Consider the following 18,734-nt stretch of genomic DNA (forward strand, 5'->3'; position numbering starts at 1 on the left):
ATTTGATCTAGACCAAATTTAGCCAGTTATAGATAATTTGATATATTTCTATTTTTATTATATTCTATTTAGGATCTTGAATCTATTAAAAATATATTATGTGCTCATTAATAAGGTGATCATTCTTTTTTTTTTATGTTGGTCATTTCTTCATTTAAGATTGTCTATAGGGTGCTCCTCCAATACTATCATTCCCACCCTCGATTGTTAACTTGCAAGCTTATTGAGTAGTTTTAACTTCTAGTCCCTCCGTTCCTAAATATTTATCTTTCTAAGGGAAATAAGTGAATCTACACTCTAAAATATGTCTATGTACATCCGTATGTGGTAGTCCATTTAAAATATGGGAAAACTTTGTTTTTGCCACTCTAGTTTTTGCCAACTTTGCTTATGCCACTCTAGAATTTGACATCTCACTTTTGCCACTCTTAGCTTTTGACAATACATCACAAATGCCATTCCGTGGCAAAAACGATAATTTTTCATTTCACTTTTGCCACTCTTAGCTTTTGACATGTATCACAATTGCCACTCTAAATTTTTTGTTTTTGCCACGGAATGGCAAAAGTGATATATTGTCAAAAGCTAAGAGTGGCAAAAGTGAAATGTCAAATTCTAGAGTGGCATAAGCAAAGTTGGCAAAAACTAAAGTGGCAAAAATAAAGTTTTTCCTTAATATCTAGAAAGATAAATATTTAGGAACGGAGGGAGTAGAACTCAGACCATTTCCTCCATGGTAATAGGAGCATCTTTCATGTTGGTGGTTTTCATGTTTTAAGATAACTACTCACCGAAGTAAGCAAAAGCTAGAAGTTCTTGCTTAACGTAACGATGAGATACGAGGCCTACAACCATAGTGTCGCGAACGATGATACACAGTGTGAAATACCATACCCGAAAGGTGTGGACATACGAAGCCGACCAAAGAGATTGCCAATGGAACCCTGGCCCACACTGACCGGTGCCAATGTTGTTACTCGTAGGCGTTAAGGAGCAATGCGTCATTTTCGGGACCTTACCGTCATCATAGAGATGTCCCGGATACAGCCAGGGTATCAAATCACATCGTATTGTGTCGTATGGTACCTAAGGGTGGGAGGAGTACATCTTGATAATACGGGGCAGAGGTAATATTTGCTTGGGATCATGTTTTGCTAGAGTTTTTTGTTTTTTGAATGTAGAATGCAGTTTGGGTAGCCATGTTCCATGAATTCGTGGAAGAAGTTGTCAACTGACGACCGGGGTCGCTGGTCCGTGAATAACAAACAATCTGAAACAGAAGAGAAGCGGTAGCCCCCGTTCCCCCGGATCACCAGGGGCATCGGCGACCGATGCGATGCGAGTCGCGGCGCCGGTTGACCATTTCGCTCCCCCCTCTCTCTCTCTCTCTCGCTGGGTCCGTCCGGCTGCATGGCATGGCATGCGACGCGACGCAATGCGAGGTCTCCTCTCCTCCCACACCCGCTCTCTGCGCTGGAGCTGTGGACTTCCCCCCTCTCTCCCCAGAGAGAGGAGAAGAAGAAATCGTGGATGCTCCTCCCTCTGGGTCTGGGTCTGGCTCTGGCTCTGACTGCTCAGGTCAATGGTCGCCAACACTGCCTAGAATGATGGACTCAGATCGACCCGCCACGCGTCCCCCTCCGCCACCTTCTTATACCCGAAGCCCCCCTCCATCCACCCATCCGCCCACGGTCTCCCCTTCCTCCTCCATCGATCGCCATCCGTTTCTTGATTCCTTGTTGCTGTCAATGGATCAGTCGTCCTTCGTCGCCGCCGGCCTCAAGCGCAAGAACGCCGCCCTCGGCTGCGGCAGGGAGCTGCCCTCGGAGGCGGTGGGGCTGGGCTACGGGGCGAACGACGGCGACGGGGAGCGCCGGGTGGTGGTCGGCGAGATGGACTTCTTCGAGACGGAGATGAGGAAGGAGAAGCGGGACAAGAAGGACCATGCCGCCGCCGGCGCGGCGGACGGCGATCTCGGCATGAAGCCCGACCTCACCATCGACGTACGTGTGATCCGCCGATGCGTCGTGTGGATCGAAACGTATTTCCCTAAATCTGATTGACCTAACGTCTGTTTCTGGATCCATGTGCGATGGATCGTGTTGTTCTTGATGGATCTGCAGATGGGGCTGCACGTCGGGGGCCGGAGGAGGAACAGCGGCAGCGAGGAGTCCACCGTCGACGACGGCGTCTCCTCCAACGACGAGGACCACAGGGAGGCCAAGGCCGAGGTAATTAATCTCCCCGGTGCGCTTGGTATACCTAATTAAGTCCCACATTTTCAAATCAACTAAGATCCTTTTTTTCTCCAACAGGAAATCAACTAAGATCCTACAAAACATGAAATGAAATTCAAATCCAGAAGATCGTCTATAACAGATGAAAACGAGCCAAAAACCCTACATTTTTCTCTTAAAATATATGAACTAGATCGCAATTATATTGTGACCCATAATAAGTTGACAAAAAATGCGTTAGCCACACAGAAAAATAGTCAGGTTGACTAAGCCGAAGCCGTTTAAGATTTTTTTTCTAATGCCTAAATGGACTTGCTTTTTCTTTAATTAAAAAAAGTATAGAGGCACTTAAATATAGAGGAAGCAAAAAAAACGTTGACCTGTTTGACTTTTATTTTTAGACGACTTTTTTGACTGTTTTCTGTGCCTATGGCTTTGACCAGTTAGCGGCCGCAAAATCGGAGCTGGCGCGGGTGAACGAGGAGAACAAGCGGCTCAAGACCATGCTCGCCAACGCCAACACCAAGTGCAGCTCCCTCCACATGCAGATCGCGCTCATGCAGCAGCAGCAGCAGCAGCACAGGAGCAGCCATGGCCACGGCCACGCCCACCAGTTCGAACCGGAGAAGAGGGAGCAGCAGCTCCTCCTCGACGCGGGGAACCACAGCCAGCTGGTGCCGAGGCAGTTCATGAGCCTCGGCTCCTCGTCGTCGCCCGACGAGCCCCGCCCCGCCCGCGGCACCGACGCGTCGCCGAGCAGCAACCCCCTCCTCGCCGTCGGCCCCGACGCGGCCATGGACTGCGCCGGATGCCATGACATCGTCGGCGCGGGCAAGGCGGAGCTCATGCCGCTGCCGTCGTTCGAGCACCACGGTCACCACGAGAGGGGCGGCAGCCCGGAGGCCATGCAGGGCTGGCTGCCTAGCAAGGTGCCCAAGTTCCTCCCTGCTGCCAAGGGACCCGAGCCTCCCCCGCCTGAGGCTGCCGCCGCCGCTGCCACCATGCGTAAGGCCCGCGTCTCCGTGCGCGCCCGCTCCGAAGCCGCCATGGTACGTGCGCTCCTCGTCCTCGTCGTCATCCATGAAGCATGACATGTTATGGCTTGTGTATAATTAAATGTTTCTGCCGACGGTGTTGCAGATCAGCGACGGATGCCAGTGGCGCAAGTACGGGCAGAAGATGGCCAAGGGCAACCCGTGCCCGCGCGCCTACTACCGGTGCACCATGGCCGCCGGCTGCCCGGTGCGGAAGCAGGTGCAGCGCTGCGCCGAGGACCGGACGGTGCTCATCACCACGTACGAGGGCAACCACAACCACCCGCTGCCGCCGGCGGCCATGGCGATGGCGTCCACCACGGCAGCCGCGGCCTCCATGCTGCTGTCCGGGTCCATGCCCAGCGCCGACGGGCTCATGGCGGGCGGGTCCAACTTCCTGGCGCGCGCCGTGCTGCCCTGCTCCTCCAGCGTGGCCACCATCTCGGCGTCGGCGCCGTTCCCGACCGTCACGCTCGACCTCACGCAGACGACGCCGGGGCAGGGCGCGTCGCCGCCGCGCGCGCCGGAGCCCGCGCAGCTCCAGGCGGCGCTGGCCGAGGCGGCGCGGCCGGTGTCGCTGCCGCAGCTGTTCGGGCAGAAGCTGTACGACCAGTCCAAGCTCTCCGCCGTGCAGGCCGTGGCCGGCACCAACGGGGACGGCGGCGCGCAGCTGGCCGACACGGTGAACGCGGCCACGGCCGTCATCGCGTCCGACCCCAACTTCACCGCCGTGCTCGCGGCCGCGCTCACCTCCTACATCGGCAGCAGCAGCGGCAGCGGCAGCGCAGGAGGTGGCGCCACGGCCGCCGGCGGGAGCAGCGGCACGGTGCAGCCGCTGGTGAGCAGCGGCGGCGATAGCTGCAGTAGAGACGACACGGCCGGCTAGCTTGATCAAGAAGACCTTGGTCGTTTGCTCCCTTCCAATTTTGCTTCTTTTTGCTTGGTTCAGTCAAATTTTGATCAGGGTTTAGTCTTGGCATTCTCTTTTGGTTAGTTTTGCACACCGCCGATCTCCCCTCCGGCGGCCACCCCGCCGGAATCGGAGGAGATGAGAATTTTTTGCTTGGGCATCTGCTCCTTTTATTAGTTCATTTTGTGTAGGTGTAGCAGCAGCGGCAGCAGCAGCTTTGGGGTAACAAAATTTTGTGGTAGATTGATGAGAATATATGAGGTGGCTTTAGTTCAGACCTTCAAATCAAGATGCTATTCAATCAAGATAAACTGTTTTTACTGATGATTATCTCGAAGATGAAATTAACCTCAGAACTCTGCTCCTGTGATCCCACAGACCTGGCCTGAATTTTGCAAAGCGTCCGTTCACATTTCGAAGCAGATGAACACGGGCAGACAAATTCATGGAACCAAACAGCCTGAAAAGGCGAGGCGGATACCTGGGGGTTTGGCTCCATGAAGTGTAAAGCAACTTCAGCAGACAAACAGAGGATTGAAGCAGCACTGCAGGCTATCTACAGGGACAGAGCTGAAATATGATTTGGATGTAGAAACAGCTATTCCATAGTACACCAGATGTCTACATCAAAATTTGGTAAGAGTTCCTGACTAATAACTGATCTAATTCAACCTGCATTTCAGCACCTAAATACCTCAACTCAACAGGGGAAGAAGAAAAGAAAAGTAAAAAACCCGGGCTATTTCCTACTCCCACGACCTGATAAGCAATGTGCCATGCTTGTATTTATAGCGCTTGAATCTCCCCACCATAGCCGTAACGTTTCAAAAGCCGTTCATCTTGCCGCCAGTTTTCCTTCACCTTCACATCTATCTGTTCAAGACAATAGTATGTAGTGATTAGAAACTGCTCTACAACTATAGCAGAGGGGGTGATCATGCGACAGAACAAGGAAGAAGTTATGACCTCAAGATAAACCTTCTTTTGAAGGAAATCTTCAATGTCAAGCCTTGATGCTGTTGCCAACGTCTTTATAGCTTTCCCATCCTGCGTTTGAGAAATATAGCGGATGATAGTTTTGCTCGTTAAAATATTCAAGCTAGGAACTGTTTGATTCCATATATATATCTTCTTATTTATGACCCAATTCCTTTTCCAACAATAAGATCAGCCTTACTTCTGTTTCATCTATTCAAAACTTTGTAGAACAACACATACATTTAGTAATTCACGAAATTCCCAGAAGGTAGTTTGTGCAAAATCCCTCAATTTGTTGTTATGCTTAACTGAATTTGTAATCCTGAAATATTCAAGACTGCACATGAATGATTTTTTTTGAACTGCTTTACCTTCCCAAGTATAATGCTTCTTTGTGATTCCCTCTCAACAAGTATCTCAACTTGAATAAAATCCTTGGCACTAGGCCTGCTTTTGTAACTTGTAACATTAACCTATCATAAACAGAAATTACATCACACAAACAGGCTAGCAAAACGGATAAGCTTATACACTAAACTGAGGAAATCACCAGAAGATATACCTGGCATGCGTATGGAATTTCCTGCCTATATTGAAGAAAAATCTTTTCCCTCACTATTTCCCCCACAAAAAATCTCTCGGGGTGTTCACTAGCTATGTCCTGGAACAAAGAACATGCACAACATATTTAGTGTTTTATAATCTCAGGACTTGCTCCCTGTAGCCAAACATCGAAATGAACACCTGGAATGCAGTAATAGACCATCTAATGAACAAACATGAAACTACCTTTAACAGATATGCCAAAAAACTGTAAAAACAATATCTAGCCAACAAAGGCTCCAGACTATGATTTTAGCATCATAATGACTTCAAGTAGAGAAGTTGTGTGATGGAATAAAGTTTAAAGCTGTGGGATGATTACTCTACAGTAACAGGTCAAAAAAAAAGTAGAGAAGTCATGAAAACCCATATCCTCTATTTGGAAGAATATTTCTGCACAACTGATTTATAATACTCCCTCCATCCCAAAATAAGTGTCTCAACCTTAGTACAACTTTGCACTACAGTTAGTACAAAGTTGAGACACTTATTTTGGGACGGAGGGAGTAGTAGTTAGTCAAACGTGCTGATTAAAATTATCATGCCTCCGAGTTCACAGAGTCAGCTTATATAAAGCTGTCTCGGGAATCAGAACTGTGTTACAATGATGGTAAGATTCTCAATACTAGGATCATCTTATAAGATAATGTGGTATTGGTTTGCAACTGATGGAAGCAATTGAACTCACAGAACAGTTAACCATAGCTTAACACATTATTCAGTGTGCAAAATAAAATATGAAGAAAAAAAAATGTAAAACTACCACATCGCCTACACGATAGATTGATTAGTACATCTCAGTAAAAGAAAGACTGATCAAAACAACAATTGCAGGATTCAAATTTGGCATGAGCACGTCAGCAATCAGGCAGACATTCTTAACCAAAGTGGCAGAACCGCTGATTATTTTGTACTATCAAAAGGTGTTGATTCTTGCAGATTAAGGCCAAGGAAAATAAATAAATAACTTGTGCATGTTACTAAATTGCATTGCACATTTCTACTTGATTTGCTAGATCTACATGATAAAGAAAATGGCTGTCCATCCATAGTACTAACTGCTTCAGAAAATTTTGCATCTTCCATAATGATACCTTGGGGTAGTAGGCAGGACCCAGTGGAAGCTTTGACAATATCCACTCCTTGATATCAACCACTCCATGACCAAATTTAGCACTTATAGGTATAACATCGTCAACATCAGTGAATTTTTGGTACCACTGTGAAAAGAGTTGTCAAGAAATAAATACCGTCGTATACAGAGGAAATCACAAAAACCATCACTTCTATATTGTTCAGTTTTATACCTCGAGTTTCTTTGCGATTTCTCCGGGTTTTATCATATCTTTCTTGTTGAGTACCAACACAACAGGGACCTTGGTATCTTTGTTTCCCACACCCGCTTCCAGCATATCATCTATCTAAAACCAGAGAGGGAATGTCAAGCAAGGTAGACTCAAGACATTGACCTGGTTCTTTATTTTTGCCGACAGTTACCTTTTCGGGCAGTTTGGAAGCATCAGCGACGACAATCACACAGTCCGCATTGCCAATAGCGCTCTGGACATTCTTCATCATCATCGAGTCTAGCTTGTGCATTTCCTTCTTAATGACGCCTGGCGTGTCATAAAGTATTATCTGCAAACTAAATGATAACTCGGATCAGCATTCAGAAATCGTCATGATATCCTCTGTGGACAGACACATTGGTTTATACCGCATTTGAACCGAACTCTACAGGTGCTTTGGAGACTAGAAGGTTGTACCTGGTATTCTGGTTCCGAACATATACCAAGAATGCGGTGACGTGTGGTCTGTGGCTTGTCCGTTACGATCGAAAGCTTCTGACCCACAATTTGGTTTATCAGGGTGCTCTTGCCGACATTCGGCTTCCCCAACACAGCAACATAACCTGTGGAGACACACAGCACAGACTCACAATATTATAACATGGCAATTGTCACTTAGAAATTACAAACCAAATAAGCTGTTTCCTCTGAATTCTCCCGGAATCTTGTAAAAAAATGTTTGGCAGGAAGCACTTTTCCCCCCCACTTAACTCATTTATTTATGCTGCACAATGACAAATTCCTGAATTTTACTGAAACCGAAAATGCTACCGGGCGCATTTGACGCATCATAAACACTGAACACTGAAATAATCTACTTGGTCAGGGAGTGCTGAATGAAATCCAGCTAAGTACAAAGGAAAGCGCAGAGAGAAGGAGAAGGCTCACCGCTGCGGTGGTTGGCGCAGAGCGCCGCCCCCAGCTCCTCCGACTCGTACTCGTCCAGCAGCGCCAGGCTCCGGTCCGGCTTCTCGATGAGCTCCAGCCGCGGCCTCGCCATCTCCTCCTCCTCCCCCTCCTCATCTTCAACCACCGCATAGCTCACACCCCCACTCGTCGACACAGCCCCCGCCCCCCTACTCTCGCGCCTCCCAGCGCAGATACCGCTCCGTCCTGGCGCGCACGGCGGTGTTGAATACCGGCGGCGGGGGAGGCGCGCCGGCGGCGCGGCTAGCCGGAGCGCGAGGCCTAGCTCCATTGCGCAGAGCAGAGGAAGTGAATTGGAAGTGACACCGGAGGACGAGGGGATAAGAGAGAGACGCAGAGCAGAGCGTTTTGATTTCCCCTCGCAGCCCAGGCCCAGATAAGCAAAGGCCCATTCCACGCCCACACCCAAAGAGGCCCATACACAGGCCCATCGGGCCGTCGCGGCTCAACCGTCGCCGTGAACCCGACAAAACGGCCGAGGCAGCGAGGCGGCCGAGCAGAACCCAACCCCCCGCAAAAACCCTAGCCCCATCCCCTCCCTCCCTCCCCCTCCTCCTCAGGCTCGTCGGCGGCGGCGGCGCGCGGCGGCGATGGGCAAGGCGAAGGGGAAGCAGAGGCAGGACAAGTACTACCACCTCGCCAAGGAGCAGGGGTACCGGAGCCGAGCGGCCTTCAAGCTATTACAGCTCGACGCGCGGTTCCGGTTCCTGCCGACGGCGCGGGCCGTGCTCGACCTCTGCGCGGCGCCCGGCGGGTGGGTGCAGGTGGCCGTCAACCACGCGCCCGTGGGCGCCTTCGTCGTCGGCGTCGACCTCGTGCCCATCCGCCCCATCCGCGGCGCCCACTCCCTCACCGAGGACATCACCACCTCCAAGTGCCGCTCCGCCGTGCGCAAGCTCATGGACTCCAAGGGCGTCGCCGCCTTCGACGTCGTCCTCCACGACGGCTCGCCCAACGTCGGCGGCGCCTGGGCGCAGGAGGCCACCACCCAGTCCGCCCTCGTCATCGACGCCGTCCGCCTCGCCACCATGTTCCTCGCCCCCAAGGGCGCCTTCATCACCAAGGTTTGACAGAGGACTTGCACCGCGATTGTCGGCCCGTTGATCCCCTATGTGAAGTGCGCATATCAAACTCACCTGTACTTTTCCTTCTTCAACAGGTCTTCAGGTCCCAGGATTACAATGCTATCATGTTCTGTCTTAAGCAGGTGTGTATTGAACGCAGGTTCTTCAAGTGCTTGTGTTGTTACTTATGTATTTCGTACTAGTGTGTTGACACATGAAACAAACCCATTTGCATTTCAGCTGTTTGAGAAGGTTGAGGTGACCAAACCTAGTGCGAGTCGTGGCACGTCCGCTGAAATTTACATTATCTGTCTCAAATATAAAGCGCCTGCAAAGATTGCTCCAGAACTTCTTGATATAAAGCACCTGTTCAACGTCGAACCTGAGAAGAAGATGGTAGGCTGAAACATTTGTCAGAGTTACTCAATCGATTTCTCTTTTTTATATGTGTTAGCATCCCTTTAATGTTACATTTTTGTTTCTGCAGCCTAGGGATGTACTTGGTACTAATAAAAAGGACAAAAGACAGCGTGAAGGGTAAGTATGCCTTCGTATGTCCGCAAATGAGTTTGCACGGTCATTTTTCTTCCAGTACTGCTTTTCTACCACTCAACAAATGCGTTGGTAATGAGGGTCATGCTACAATAGTTTATTTGTATTTCAGTGCCTCATAGAATGGCTGGTGTAACGATATAAGATTTAGAGAACATCATGCTTTGCTAGATCTATAATTTTACCACATATTGGTTAAAACCCATGAATTTATTACATCGTCTTCAATATGGAACTTTTCATACAGTGACTGGCTATATTGGTGCATTTGCTAGTGTAAACAAGACAACAGCACAGTGAACTTATGTTCAGATCTGGCATGCCTTCTCCCTTTCTCACACTAAGGGTAACAACATATTATGCAGTGGTGCATCACATGTGTGAAAACATTTCTTTGCATATCTTGGTAGCAGTCAGCCACAGTGTGATTTCTAGAAACTAATTGATGCCTGTTTTTTGCTAGTTCTGTTTGTAGGGTCAAATAAGCAGCTAGTCATTTGAAATTTGACCCTGATAACATTCCTCTTTTATGCTATTTTATTAAGTGGTTAATGGTAAAGAATTGAAATTATCTGAACATCTGGTCCTTTGTATTGTACTTTCAAACTTTGAATTATATAATCCACTCTGGTGGGAGATCCACATTTCTAATTTCTGTTGTATGTGATTCATTCAGGTACGATGATGGAGTCACAGTATTGAGGAAAGTTGGTCAGGCATCAGATTTTATATGGTCTGATGCTCAGACACCACTGGAATTTCTTGGTTCTGTTACAGAAATTTCATTTGATGATGAAGCATCTGTGCCTATCAAGAATCATGAGTTTACTACAGATGAGGTAATGGAGTAATGCCTTTGCTCTGCATTCCTGCTGCCTAACTTGTATTCAATCTTAGTTATAATGCTGACTGATTCTATGTTTTGTTGTGTGCCAGATAAAAAATCTTTGTGACGATTTACGTGTGCTGGATAAAAACAGCTTTAAGCATATCTTGAAGTAAGTATCTTTTCCTATTATATTGTCTCATCAAGTTTATTTCTAGATTATGATTATCCAAGCATGTCTATTACTATCAGTGTGTCATGTGGAGAGGTGCCTTTTAATCTCATGAAACTGATATATATTATGTTAGGTGGCGCATACGCATAAGGAAAGCATTGTCGTCATCTTCCCAAGTGACACCTAAGGCTGATGGTACTGTGGTGGAGACCAAGGTCAACGATGATGACCAACTTCTACAGGAAATGGAAGACCTGACGAGTTTCATTGATAGGAAAAAAAGAAGAGATAAGAAGCGTCAATCAAGACGTCGTGCAAAGGTATTTACATTATGAAATATGAAAAGCCTCGTTTGCTGCACGTGGCGTTGATTTGAATTGTGTGCTGATATATCAGTCTCTTCATTCCAGGATAAAGCACGCAAGGCAACAGGAATGCAAATTGATGCTACAGAAGAGGGATATGGTGATCCTGACTTGTTCTCTATTAAGGCTATCAAGGTATCCTGCTGTTTTTGTATTCCTGTCTGTCTTACTTTGCCTTGTACACCACAGAAAGTTCATCATTCTTTCTCTCAGAAGAGTTTTTCTTCTAAGTCATCTAGCCCTTATTATCATTCGGCGAGCACATGTGGAAAAGTGATTTTGGTTCTGATGTAATTTCTCTAAAGTTACTGTCCCAGATTGATGTCTTATTTTAGCTTTTACGTGTTCAAGTTGTCCGTGCTTGCGAACTCAGTGATATATACTTTGTCTATAGGGTGGGAAAGATCTTCAGGCTGTTGAGTCAGCAGAGTATAATGCGGAAGATGGCTCTGGAGACAGTGAGAATGAAGAGACTCAAACTCATGAAGACTCTGATGAGGAAATGGATTCTGATGAAGAACAGCAGAGGTAAATTTTCAGACATCCGCACCAAAAATAATACTCCCTATCATCCATATTACTTGTCGCTCAGTCGGATGATTTAGACGTATTTCAGTGCTAGATACATCCATTTGAGCGACAAGTACTATGAATCAGAGGGGGTAATATTATAGTTTGGTCATACTCCCTCCGTCCGGAAATACTTGTCATCAAAATGGAGAAAAGGGGATGTATCTAGATGTATTTTAGTTCTAGATACATCTCTTTTTATCCATTTTGATGACAAGTATTTTCGGACGGAGGGAGTATAAATTCATCACTTGCAAAATTTACTGTAAAAATTCCAGAGACTCATAACACAACATCTTTCTAATCAGGTATGATGCTCAACTTGAGGAGATGCTTGATGAAGCTTACGAACGTTTTGTGACAAAGAAAGGTGGAGAAGTAAAACAAGAACGCAAACGTGCCAAGAGAATCAATACTGATGCTGATACAGATCTGTTAGAGGTAATAAATGACATTAATCCACATGAATTTTGTCCTCGCCTTTGAAACCCGTTTTTTTATACAGTAGCCAATGGACTCAACTTGATGATAATATATGCTATTATGTTTCAACTTGATAGGGAGGTGAAGATGATGGTAGCGATGTTGACATGGACCAAGGTTCTGAGGAAGAGGAAGATCAAGAGGCAAACCCCCTTTTACTGTCTTTTGATTCAGCGAAGCCAACAAAAGAGCAGACTACAAAGCAGTGGTTCGGTCAGGATCTGTTTGCAGAATTAGGAGCTGACCTTGATGAGAAGAGTGACAGTGAGGATGAAAGAGAGAAGCCGCGTAAGAACTTGAAAAAGAAGGTGGATTCAGGAAAGAAGGAAACCCTGGCTAAAGCACAGCTGGACTCAGGAAAGAAGGAGAAACCGACTAAAGCTCAGCGCCTGCAGCAAGATGATATTGAGATGGTGGCAGCAGAGCCAGTCCGAGCTGCAGATGACTTGTCCTCATCCTCGGATGAGTCAGACGATCTAGATGAGGACATGGACGACGACACCAAGGCCGAAGTGCTGGCCTATGCGCATAAGATGCTGAGGAAGAAGCAGAGGGAGCAGATCCTGGATGACGCCTACAACAAGTACATGTTTGACGACGTGGGCCTGCCCAAGTGGTTTGCCGAGGATGAGAAGAGGCACACCGTGCCCATGAAGCCGATCACGAAGGAGGAGGTGGCGGCCATGAAGGCGCAGTTCAGGGAGATCGACGCGCGGCCATCAAAGAAGGTGGCGGAGGCCAAGGCGCGAAAGAAGCGGGTGGCGGCCAAGAAGCTGGAGAAGGCGCGGCAGAAGGCGGACATCGTGGCGGACCAGAGCGACATCAACGAGCAGTCCAAGGCCAAGATGATCGACAAGATCTACCGCAAGGCGGTGTCGACCCAGCGGCCCAAGAAGGAGTATGTGGTGGCCAAGAAGGGCGTGCAGGTCCGGACCGGCAAGGGCAAGGTGCTGGTGGACCCCCGGATGAAGAAGGACAAGCGGAGTGCCGGGTCGGGCAAGAAGGGCGGGAAAGGCAAAGGCGGTGGCAAGGGGAAGAAGGGCGCTGGCGGCAAAGGCGGCGGTCAGAAGAAAGGTGGGAAGGCTGGTGGCGGTGGGAGGAAGGCCGGCGGCGGCAAAGGGGGGCCGCGTTGAGGGCCGCGTTGAGTAGTTTGACGAGAGGCGTATGGATGAGCAGCTGGGCATGTCGCGCCTGCTGAAAGTTGGATAGCTCGCTCTCTGCTGCCGAAATTTTTGCCTGTCCGGGTAGCTAAGCTGGTTTTGCTATACTATAATACGTTGATGCTATGAGAGCTGTTTCAGTCCGTCAGAAAAGTTTTGTAAGTTACGCTTGTATCGGACGAATTTTCTGGATAATAATTTGTGATTGTGGTTAAAGCCTGACAGTAACATAATCATGACGAGCTTACCTTAAACTTGCTAGCCTTATGGCCTACTAGAAAACAGAGACCAAAAATGAAGCTAGGACACATGGAGCTCTACATATTTGTGTCATGAATGCAATTTTCTCAGTTAACTCGGAATGGAAGAGGTGGTGGCGTGTGCCGTGCGCACGTACGTACCCTGTGAAGAGGAGAAAGCCTTTGGGGGTCGCCGTTTCCTTGTCGGGTGAAAAGAAAGAAAGAAAAAGGAATGAAGCTTTGAATCCCCGGCATAGCGACCCTGGCCTGGATTCCGATTCCCGTCTCTCCTGGCAACTTGTTGAGAGAAGCGAATCCGGATCCCACAGCTTTCGGGCTCCAAGATTTGGAATCCGGCCAGCCAGCCGATGATGATGTAGTGACGGCAAGAGGGTAGGGCATGGCAGAATCCAGTCCGATGCAAGCATTTTGGCAACGATACCGACTAATGATGGCTCACACATAGCCTAAAAGCATTCCCACTTTGCTCTGCTTACCTTAGCTTATATACTCTATTCTTTTGTGAAGATGTTTGGAGTACTAGTCAAGGATCTAGTTATCAAGCCTCAACATCAGATGAACGGATGAATTTTTTAGCCAAAGAATCAGAAGCATACGTGCAGATAGAAAAGCAAGCTTTTCCTGTGCAAGATAACTTATTCTGCACAATATGAGATGCCCCCTCTCTTATCTACCTCCCTTTTCACTTGAAGGAGACAGGACTCCCTGGTCAAACTAAGGATCTGGTAGTATGATTTCGCCAAGCCCGGTGCTAAATTATGATACATCAACAAGTTTATAACAACCTTCGCCTCCTTTTCACTTGAAGGAGAGCAAGGCTCTGGTCAAACTAAGGATCTAGTAGTATGATTTTTGGGAAGCCCGGCGCTGAATTATGATATGTCAACAAGTTTATAACAATCTTGGCGATCCCTGGAACTAGAGGAGTCCAAGATCAAACTGCAGACAAAGAGAGAAAGATCCATGCCGCCTATTTCTCCTCGAATGCATCGTTTTTCGTGAAGAAGAAAGCGGTAAGATAGCGCGAGCGACCATTTCAAGATTGTGACGATTATACTATGTCGGATAAAGTTATGTTTCAGTAATATACATGAGCTGTGTTGCGATGACCCCTCGTAAAGAATACGTAAGTTAACCCATTACTGAACTGGCAAAAACTACAAGAGAAATGCCTCCTGTCCTGCAGGAGGCAGAGCAAACCTACAGAAAAATGGCTGCGAAATACATGAAACAAGTATTTATGCACTTCGCTAGCATCTTCCTGAGAGGCTTTTGCTCCGATTGTTCGAAATATGACGGGGAATCCTGCATCTTTTCTGTGGCTTTTACGCAGATATGATTCCGAGCAAGAGATCTCCGGTGGACGATGGTGGACTAGTCCACACACCCGCAAGAATCAAACCCGACGCAAGTTGCGCCCGCCGCCCCCTCCACAGTCCAGTGCATCCGATGCAAACCTCAAGACTGCCGTGAGCACGCAGCAAGCAATGAGCCAGGAGCAGGATTTTGTCAATTCCTTTTCCAAAACCATTGGAGATGGAAAGATAGATATATTCCTTCGGTCCCCGGCCACGTTCGGAGGGCGTTCCTCTCCCTCTTTGGAATCTGTTTGTCAACCGGGTGGCGGTGATCATTCGGGCGACATGTAAAGAATGGAGGCTCTTAGCCCACATCCCTGCCACCTTTTTATCTCTCACTCAAATGGATGAATCAATCATGCATGGTGCTCCCTAAACCAATGCATGGTCAAGCAAAAGCACTACCTCTGAATTCCAAGACGCCTTTCTGAACAATGCAAAAAATACTTAGAAGATTTTCTTAGAGGTAATAGCACCCCAAGTCCTTGAACTTGCACGGCATGTGATGTTTTAGTCCTTATACTTGCAAAAGTGGATTGGGCAGTCCCTGAACTTGCAACAGATGTGCAATTTTAGTCCAGAGCCAATCACGTGAAGCCAAGTGAACGCCAAGTGGACGAGCTGGTCAGCGCTGCACCTTTTGCAATTAGGTCCCTGCCTTTCCCCTCTATCTACCCGCAGTACACCACAATTAACGAGGATTGTAGATGTCAAGCTGTGTCTGCATCAATCTATTTGTTCTTTGTAGATGTCAAAACTTGTATCTATCTAAAGAGTGTTTATTTATTTTTTTCCCAGGTATCACGTCCAAATTAATCGCACTGTGTACGGGCTACTGCAGTTGTACATGCATATTGCAATAGTAAGGGGAAAGCCCTTTCCTGTACAAATCAAGTTCAGAGAAGTTTATATGTGCTAGTAGGCGAGTACACGCGCCATGCAAACCTTGCCTGCTAAGTACGTACTTTTGATCCAAGAACTTGTACCTATCTTGTAAAGATTGGACCCTGCTCATCTGCAACACAACTGTCAGACTCTGCCATCTATGTAGTTTCTTATCAAATTATGGTCGTGGCTTTATGGACTGAAATGGGTCTTCCAGTAATCAGTGCTATACTGTATGAAAGAATTCAGTGACTGGGACTTTCTATAGGTCTCAGTCAAGTCTGTGGTTCTTGCAGAAGAGAAGATGTGATTTTATAAATGCAACATTTGCCTGAGTAAATTGTCTTCTCCTCTGCTCTGCTCTACTGCTTACTGAAATATACGCTTACTTATGGCAGAGATGCATACATGTCTTGCATGGGTAGTGGTAGTACTTCGAGTAGCGGGGAGCCAAAGACTCAGGTCCGATGGTTCTTCTATAATCATTATGTGTATTGTACTGCTTGCTGAAATAGTACTTGAGGAATTTTGTGGGATGTTACTGTGTGAAAGATTTCAGAATTCAGTAACATGAATATGTTCAGTATATATCAGGGTAGAGTGTTCAGTATAAACACTCTAGGTACTCCAAATGTTGTAGTTCCTCGGACAGACACAGCTTCAGCCCAGTTTCCCCTGTCGTTCGAGGATTTGCTTCCTGCGTGGATATCATGCCTGTTAACACACTACTCCCTCCGTCCTTAAAAAAATGTACTTCCAACTTTATTAAAAAGTCAAACTTTTTTATGTTTGACCGTATGTATACAATAATGAACCAACATTTATGCTATCAAATTAGTAGCATTAGATTCATGATTAAATATATTTTCGTCATATACCTATTTGGTTTCACAAGCATTGACATATTTTTGCACAAACTCGGTCAAACTTTTAGATAGTTTGACCCTCTAACAAAGTTGAAAGTACACTTTTTCAAGGACGGAGGGAGTATATATTTTTGGTGCTCATTTCATTCAGTAGATAGATTATAACAAAATGTACAAGAACTGTATACACACTAGCATGATAAAGATCCGAGGAAGGATTACAAAATATTTCGGTCACCAGTAGCGATGTCTAGATGACGCTGAATTAACATAAATTACAAGCAGCAGCAAAAGCGGCATTATTCACAAACATTACAGTTTTTTGCCCGAAAAGGGCAAGATCACGTGCAAAAAAAATCATAATATGTATGGTACAATACAAATACAACGAAGAATCCAGGCCAAAGGATCCATGATTTACTAGATTGCCACAAACTCATAACTGCGGTACATGTAGATGCAAACGAGTTGAAGAAACAATACATGTCTGGTAAGTTTAATGGATAGATAGATACCCGAGGAACTCAATCGAGCAAAGAACATTCTCCAGCAAGTGAGCTTGCTTTTGACAGTAGAGTCCCATCGATGTACACCTCGGGAATATGGCTTAATTACAAAAGGGTAATCCTCTCCGGATTCGGCTGCGCATCTTATGCTCAGCTCAGGGCAGTTGTAAACCAAGGCTTTCTTCAGAGAACGGAAATCTTAGATGTAGCTTGGTAGCCCCTCCAGATTTTCGCAATCGACAATCTGAATATATTTAAGCGAGGAAGCAGCAGACTTAAAGCTGTGGAAGGCGTGCCAACTTTGGAAGACCACCAAGTTGCAGGTTCTGACTTCTGAAGGCTATGTGATCTCCCCGAGACATCCCCTGGTCAAATCTAGCTCTTCACAGCCACTAATACTCAATGCAACAGGCAGCGGCCTAATTGTGGTGTACTGCGGGTAGATAGAGGGGAAAGGCAGGGGCCTAATTGCAAAAGGTGCAGCGCTGACCAGCTCGTCCACTTGGCCTCACGTGATTGGCCCTGGACTAAACTTGCACATCCGTTCCAAGTTCAGGGACTGCCCAATTCACTTTTACAAGTATAAGGACTAAACCATCACATGTTGTGCAAGTTCAGGGAGTTGGGGTGCTATTACCTCATTTTCTTACAGGATGACATGCTTGGCAGCATCGGATCAGATGGGGTTCAGAAAACTTACGGAGAGGACCATCGAGATCAGAGATGGTGGGCACGCGCACCTGTGTGCAGCTCTGTTCTCCTCCTGTGGGCGGCTTGCAGCCCATTGGCCGGCGCGCACGCCTTACGAGGAGGTCTCTGCCGGTCCAGCTATGTCAGGATCATGCACGGCTGAGGCTGACACATCGCCATGCATCCAGAGATGGATGCTTCCGTTGATGATGTGAGCAGAGCTCCATCCATTCATCGATCCATGTTACTCTTGCTACCGTAGCTAATTAGGCCTCCTTTGGTTCATAGAAATTCTAGATGATATGATTTTTCTTTTTAGAGCCCTTTGGTTCGTAGGAATGGATTCCTATTTCTACATAGGATTGGTTCCTATCCTCCACATTTCATAAAAAAATAAAAAAGAGCCTAGACTTAATGGAAAAATTCCTTTGGTGTCAACAAAATGACATTTTGTTTCCTATTTCTACTTATAAGATGTGAGATTCATGTCATCTCATTTCCTGTAAGATTCCTATTCCCATGATAATTTTATCCTATGAACGAAAAGAAGCCTAAAGTTGTGAGGAAAGGCATGCAAGATGTGCAAAGCTCCAAATGCTTGACAGGTTTCTACTTGGAGCAAGGCCAGCTACAGAGCAGAGCTCGAACCGAAACCGATGGCCTGAGCTGAGAGGGCGCATGCATCCAGATTCCGGAGTGAAACTGAGCACTCGCCGGTGAGTAGTAGTAACTGTTGCCTGGTGATGAATAGTTGTCAAATCTCAAATGCATGCAAGCTATAGCTAGGACAGTACTAGGATACAATGGAGGTCGTGACACCACCATCGCCAGGATGGCCACGCTCACATGGGGTGCCGCCCACCCCAGGCCACCTCCATCTGGCTGGCAGAGCTACGACCATAATATGCACTCACACACAAAAAAAAGTTTGTTTCA

General features: G+C 46.9%; 3 protein-coding genes across 3 annotated transcripts; 2 read left to right on the top strand and 1 right to left on the bottom strand.

The window, feature by feature from the left end:
* Positions 1 to 1,386: 1,386 nt before the first annotated feature.
* LOC125533135 (putative WRKY transcription factor 31) lies at positions 1,387 to 4,605 on the top strand. The gene is made up of 4 exons (XM_087531703.1): positions 1,387 to 2,003; positions 2,124 to 2,231; positions 2,681 to 3,286; positions 3,378 to 4,605. The coding sequence occupies exons 1-4, from the start codon at positions 1,416 to 1,418 to the stop codon at positions 4,155 to 4,157; spliced, it is 2,082 nt and encodes a 693-aa protein (XP_087387829.1). The 5' UTR covers positions 1,387 to 1,415; the 3' UTR covers positions 4,158 to 4,605.
* A 147-nt stretch (positions 4,606 to 4,752) lies between these two features.
* LOC125529503 (GTP-binding protein Era-like protein) lies at positions 4,753 to 8,355 on the bottom strand. Its single transcript, XM_048693920.2, has 9 exons — positions 8,000 to 8,355; positions 7,529 to 7,674; positions 7,260 to 7,400; positions 7,070 to 7,183; positions 6,857 to 6,982; positions 5,722 to 5,820; positions 5,531 to 5,632; positions 5,148 to 5,228; positions 4,753 to 5,054 (listed from the first exon to the last, which is right to left on the bottom strand). Exons 1-9 carry the CDS (start codon positions 8,307 to 8,309, stop codon positions 4,968 to 4,970), a joined length of 1,206 nt encoding a protein of 401 aa, XP_048549877.1. The 5' UTR covers positions 8,310 to 8,355; the 3' UTR covers positions 4,753 to 4,967.
* A 171-nt stretch (positions 8,356 to 8,526) lies between these two features.
* Positions 8,527 to 13,449, top strand: LOC125529510 (FtsJ-like methyltransferase family protein). The gene is made up of 11 exons (XM_048693925.2): positions 8,527 to 9,102; positions 9,198 to 9,245; positions 9,343 to 9,498; positions 9,590 to 9,639; positions 10,331 to 10,493; positions 10,591 to 10,652; positions 10,789 to 10,975; positions 11,066 to 11,155; positions 11,415 to 11,548; positions 11,899 to 12,031; positions 12,151 to 13,449. The coding sequence occupies exons 1-11, from the start codon at positions 8,629 to 8,631 to the stop codon at positions 13,204 to 13,206; spliced, it is 2,553 nt and encodes an 850-aa protein (XP_048549882.1). The 5' UTR covers positions 8,527 to 8,628; the 3' UTR covers positions 13,207 to 13,449.
* Positions 13,450 to 18,734: the final 5,285 nt, after the last annotated feature.

The sequence above is a fragment of the Triticum urartu genome, chromosome 1A (genome assembly GCF_056163025.1).
Source record: "Triticum urartu cultivar PI428250 chromosome 1A, HENAU_Tu73, whole genome shotgun sequence".
NCBI classification, from domain to species: domain Eukaryota; kingdom Viridiplantae; phylum Streptophyta; class Magnoliopsida; order Poales; family Poaceae; genus Triticum; species Triticum urartu.

Coding starts and splice junctions, on each gene's coding strand:
- LOC125529510 (XM_048693925.2), top strand. CDS start 8,629: ATGGGCAAGGCGAAGGGGAAGCAGAGGCAGGACAAGTACTACCACCTC. Junction 10,976..11,065: donor AATCAAGACGTCGTGCAAAG/GTATTTACATTA, acceptor TCTTCATTCCAG/GATAAAGCACGCAAGGCAAC. Junction 11,549..11,898: donor TCTGATGAAGAACAGCAGAG/GTAAATTTTCAG, acceptor CTTTCTAATCAG/GTATGATGCTCAACTTGAGG.
- LOC125529503 (XM_048693920.2), bottom strand. CDS start 8,309: ATGGAGCTAGGCCTCGCGCTCCGGCTAGCCGCGCCGCCGGCGCGCCTC. Junction 7,401..7,528: donor GTTCGGAACCAGAATACCAG/GTACAACCTTCT, acceptor TTTAGTTTGCAG/ATAATACTTTATGACACGCC. Junction 6,983..7,069: donor AAATCGCAAAGAAACTCGAG/GTATAAAACTGA, acceptor CTCTTTTCACAG/TGGTACCAAAAATTCACTGA.
- LOC125533135 (XM_087531703.1), top strand. CDS start 1,416: ATGGCATGCGACGCGACGCAATGCGAGGTCTCCTCTCCTCCCACACCC. Junction 2,232..2,680: donor ACAGGGAGGCCAAGGCCGAG/GTAATTAATCTC, acceptor GGCTTTGACCAG/TTAGCGGCCGCAAAATCGGA. Junction 3,287..3,377: donor CCCGCTCCGAAGCCGCCATG/GTACGTGCGCTC, acceptor ACGGTGTTGCAG/ATCAGCGACGGATGCCAGTG.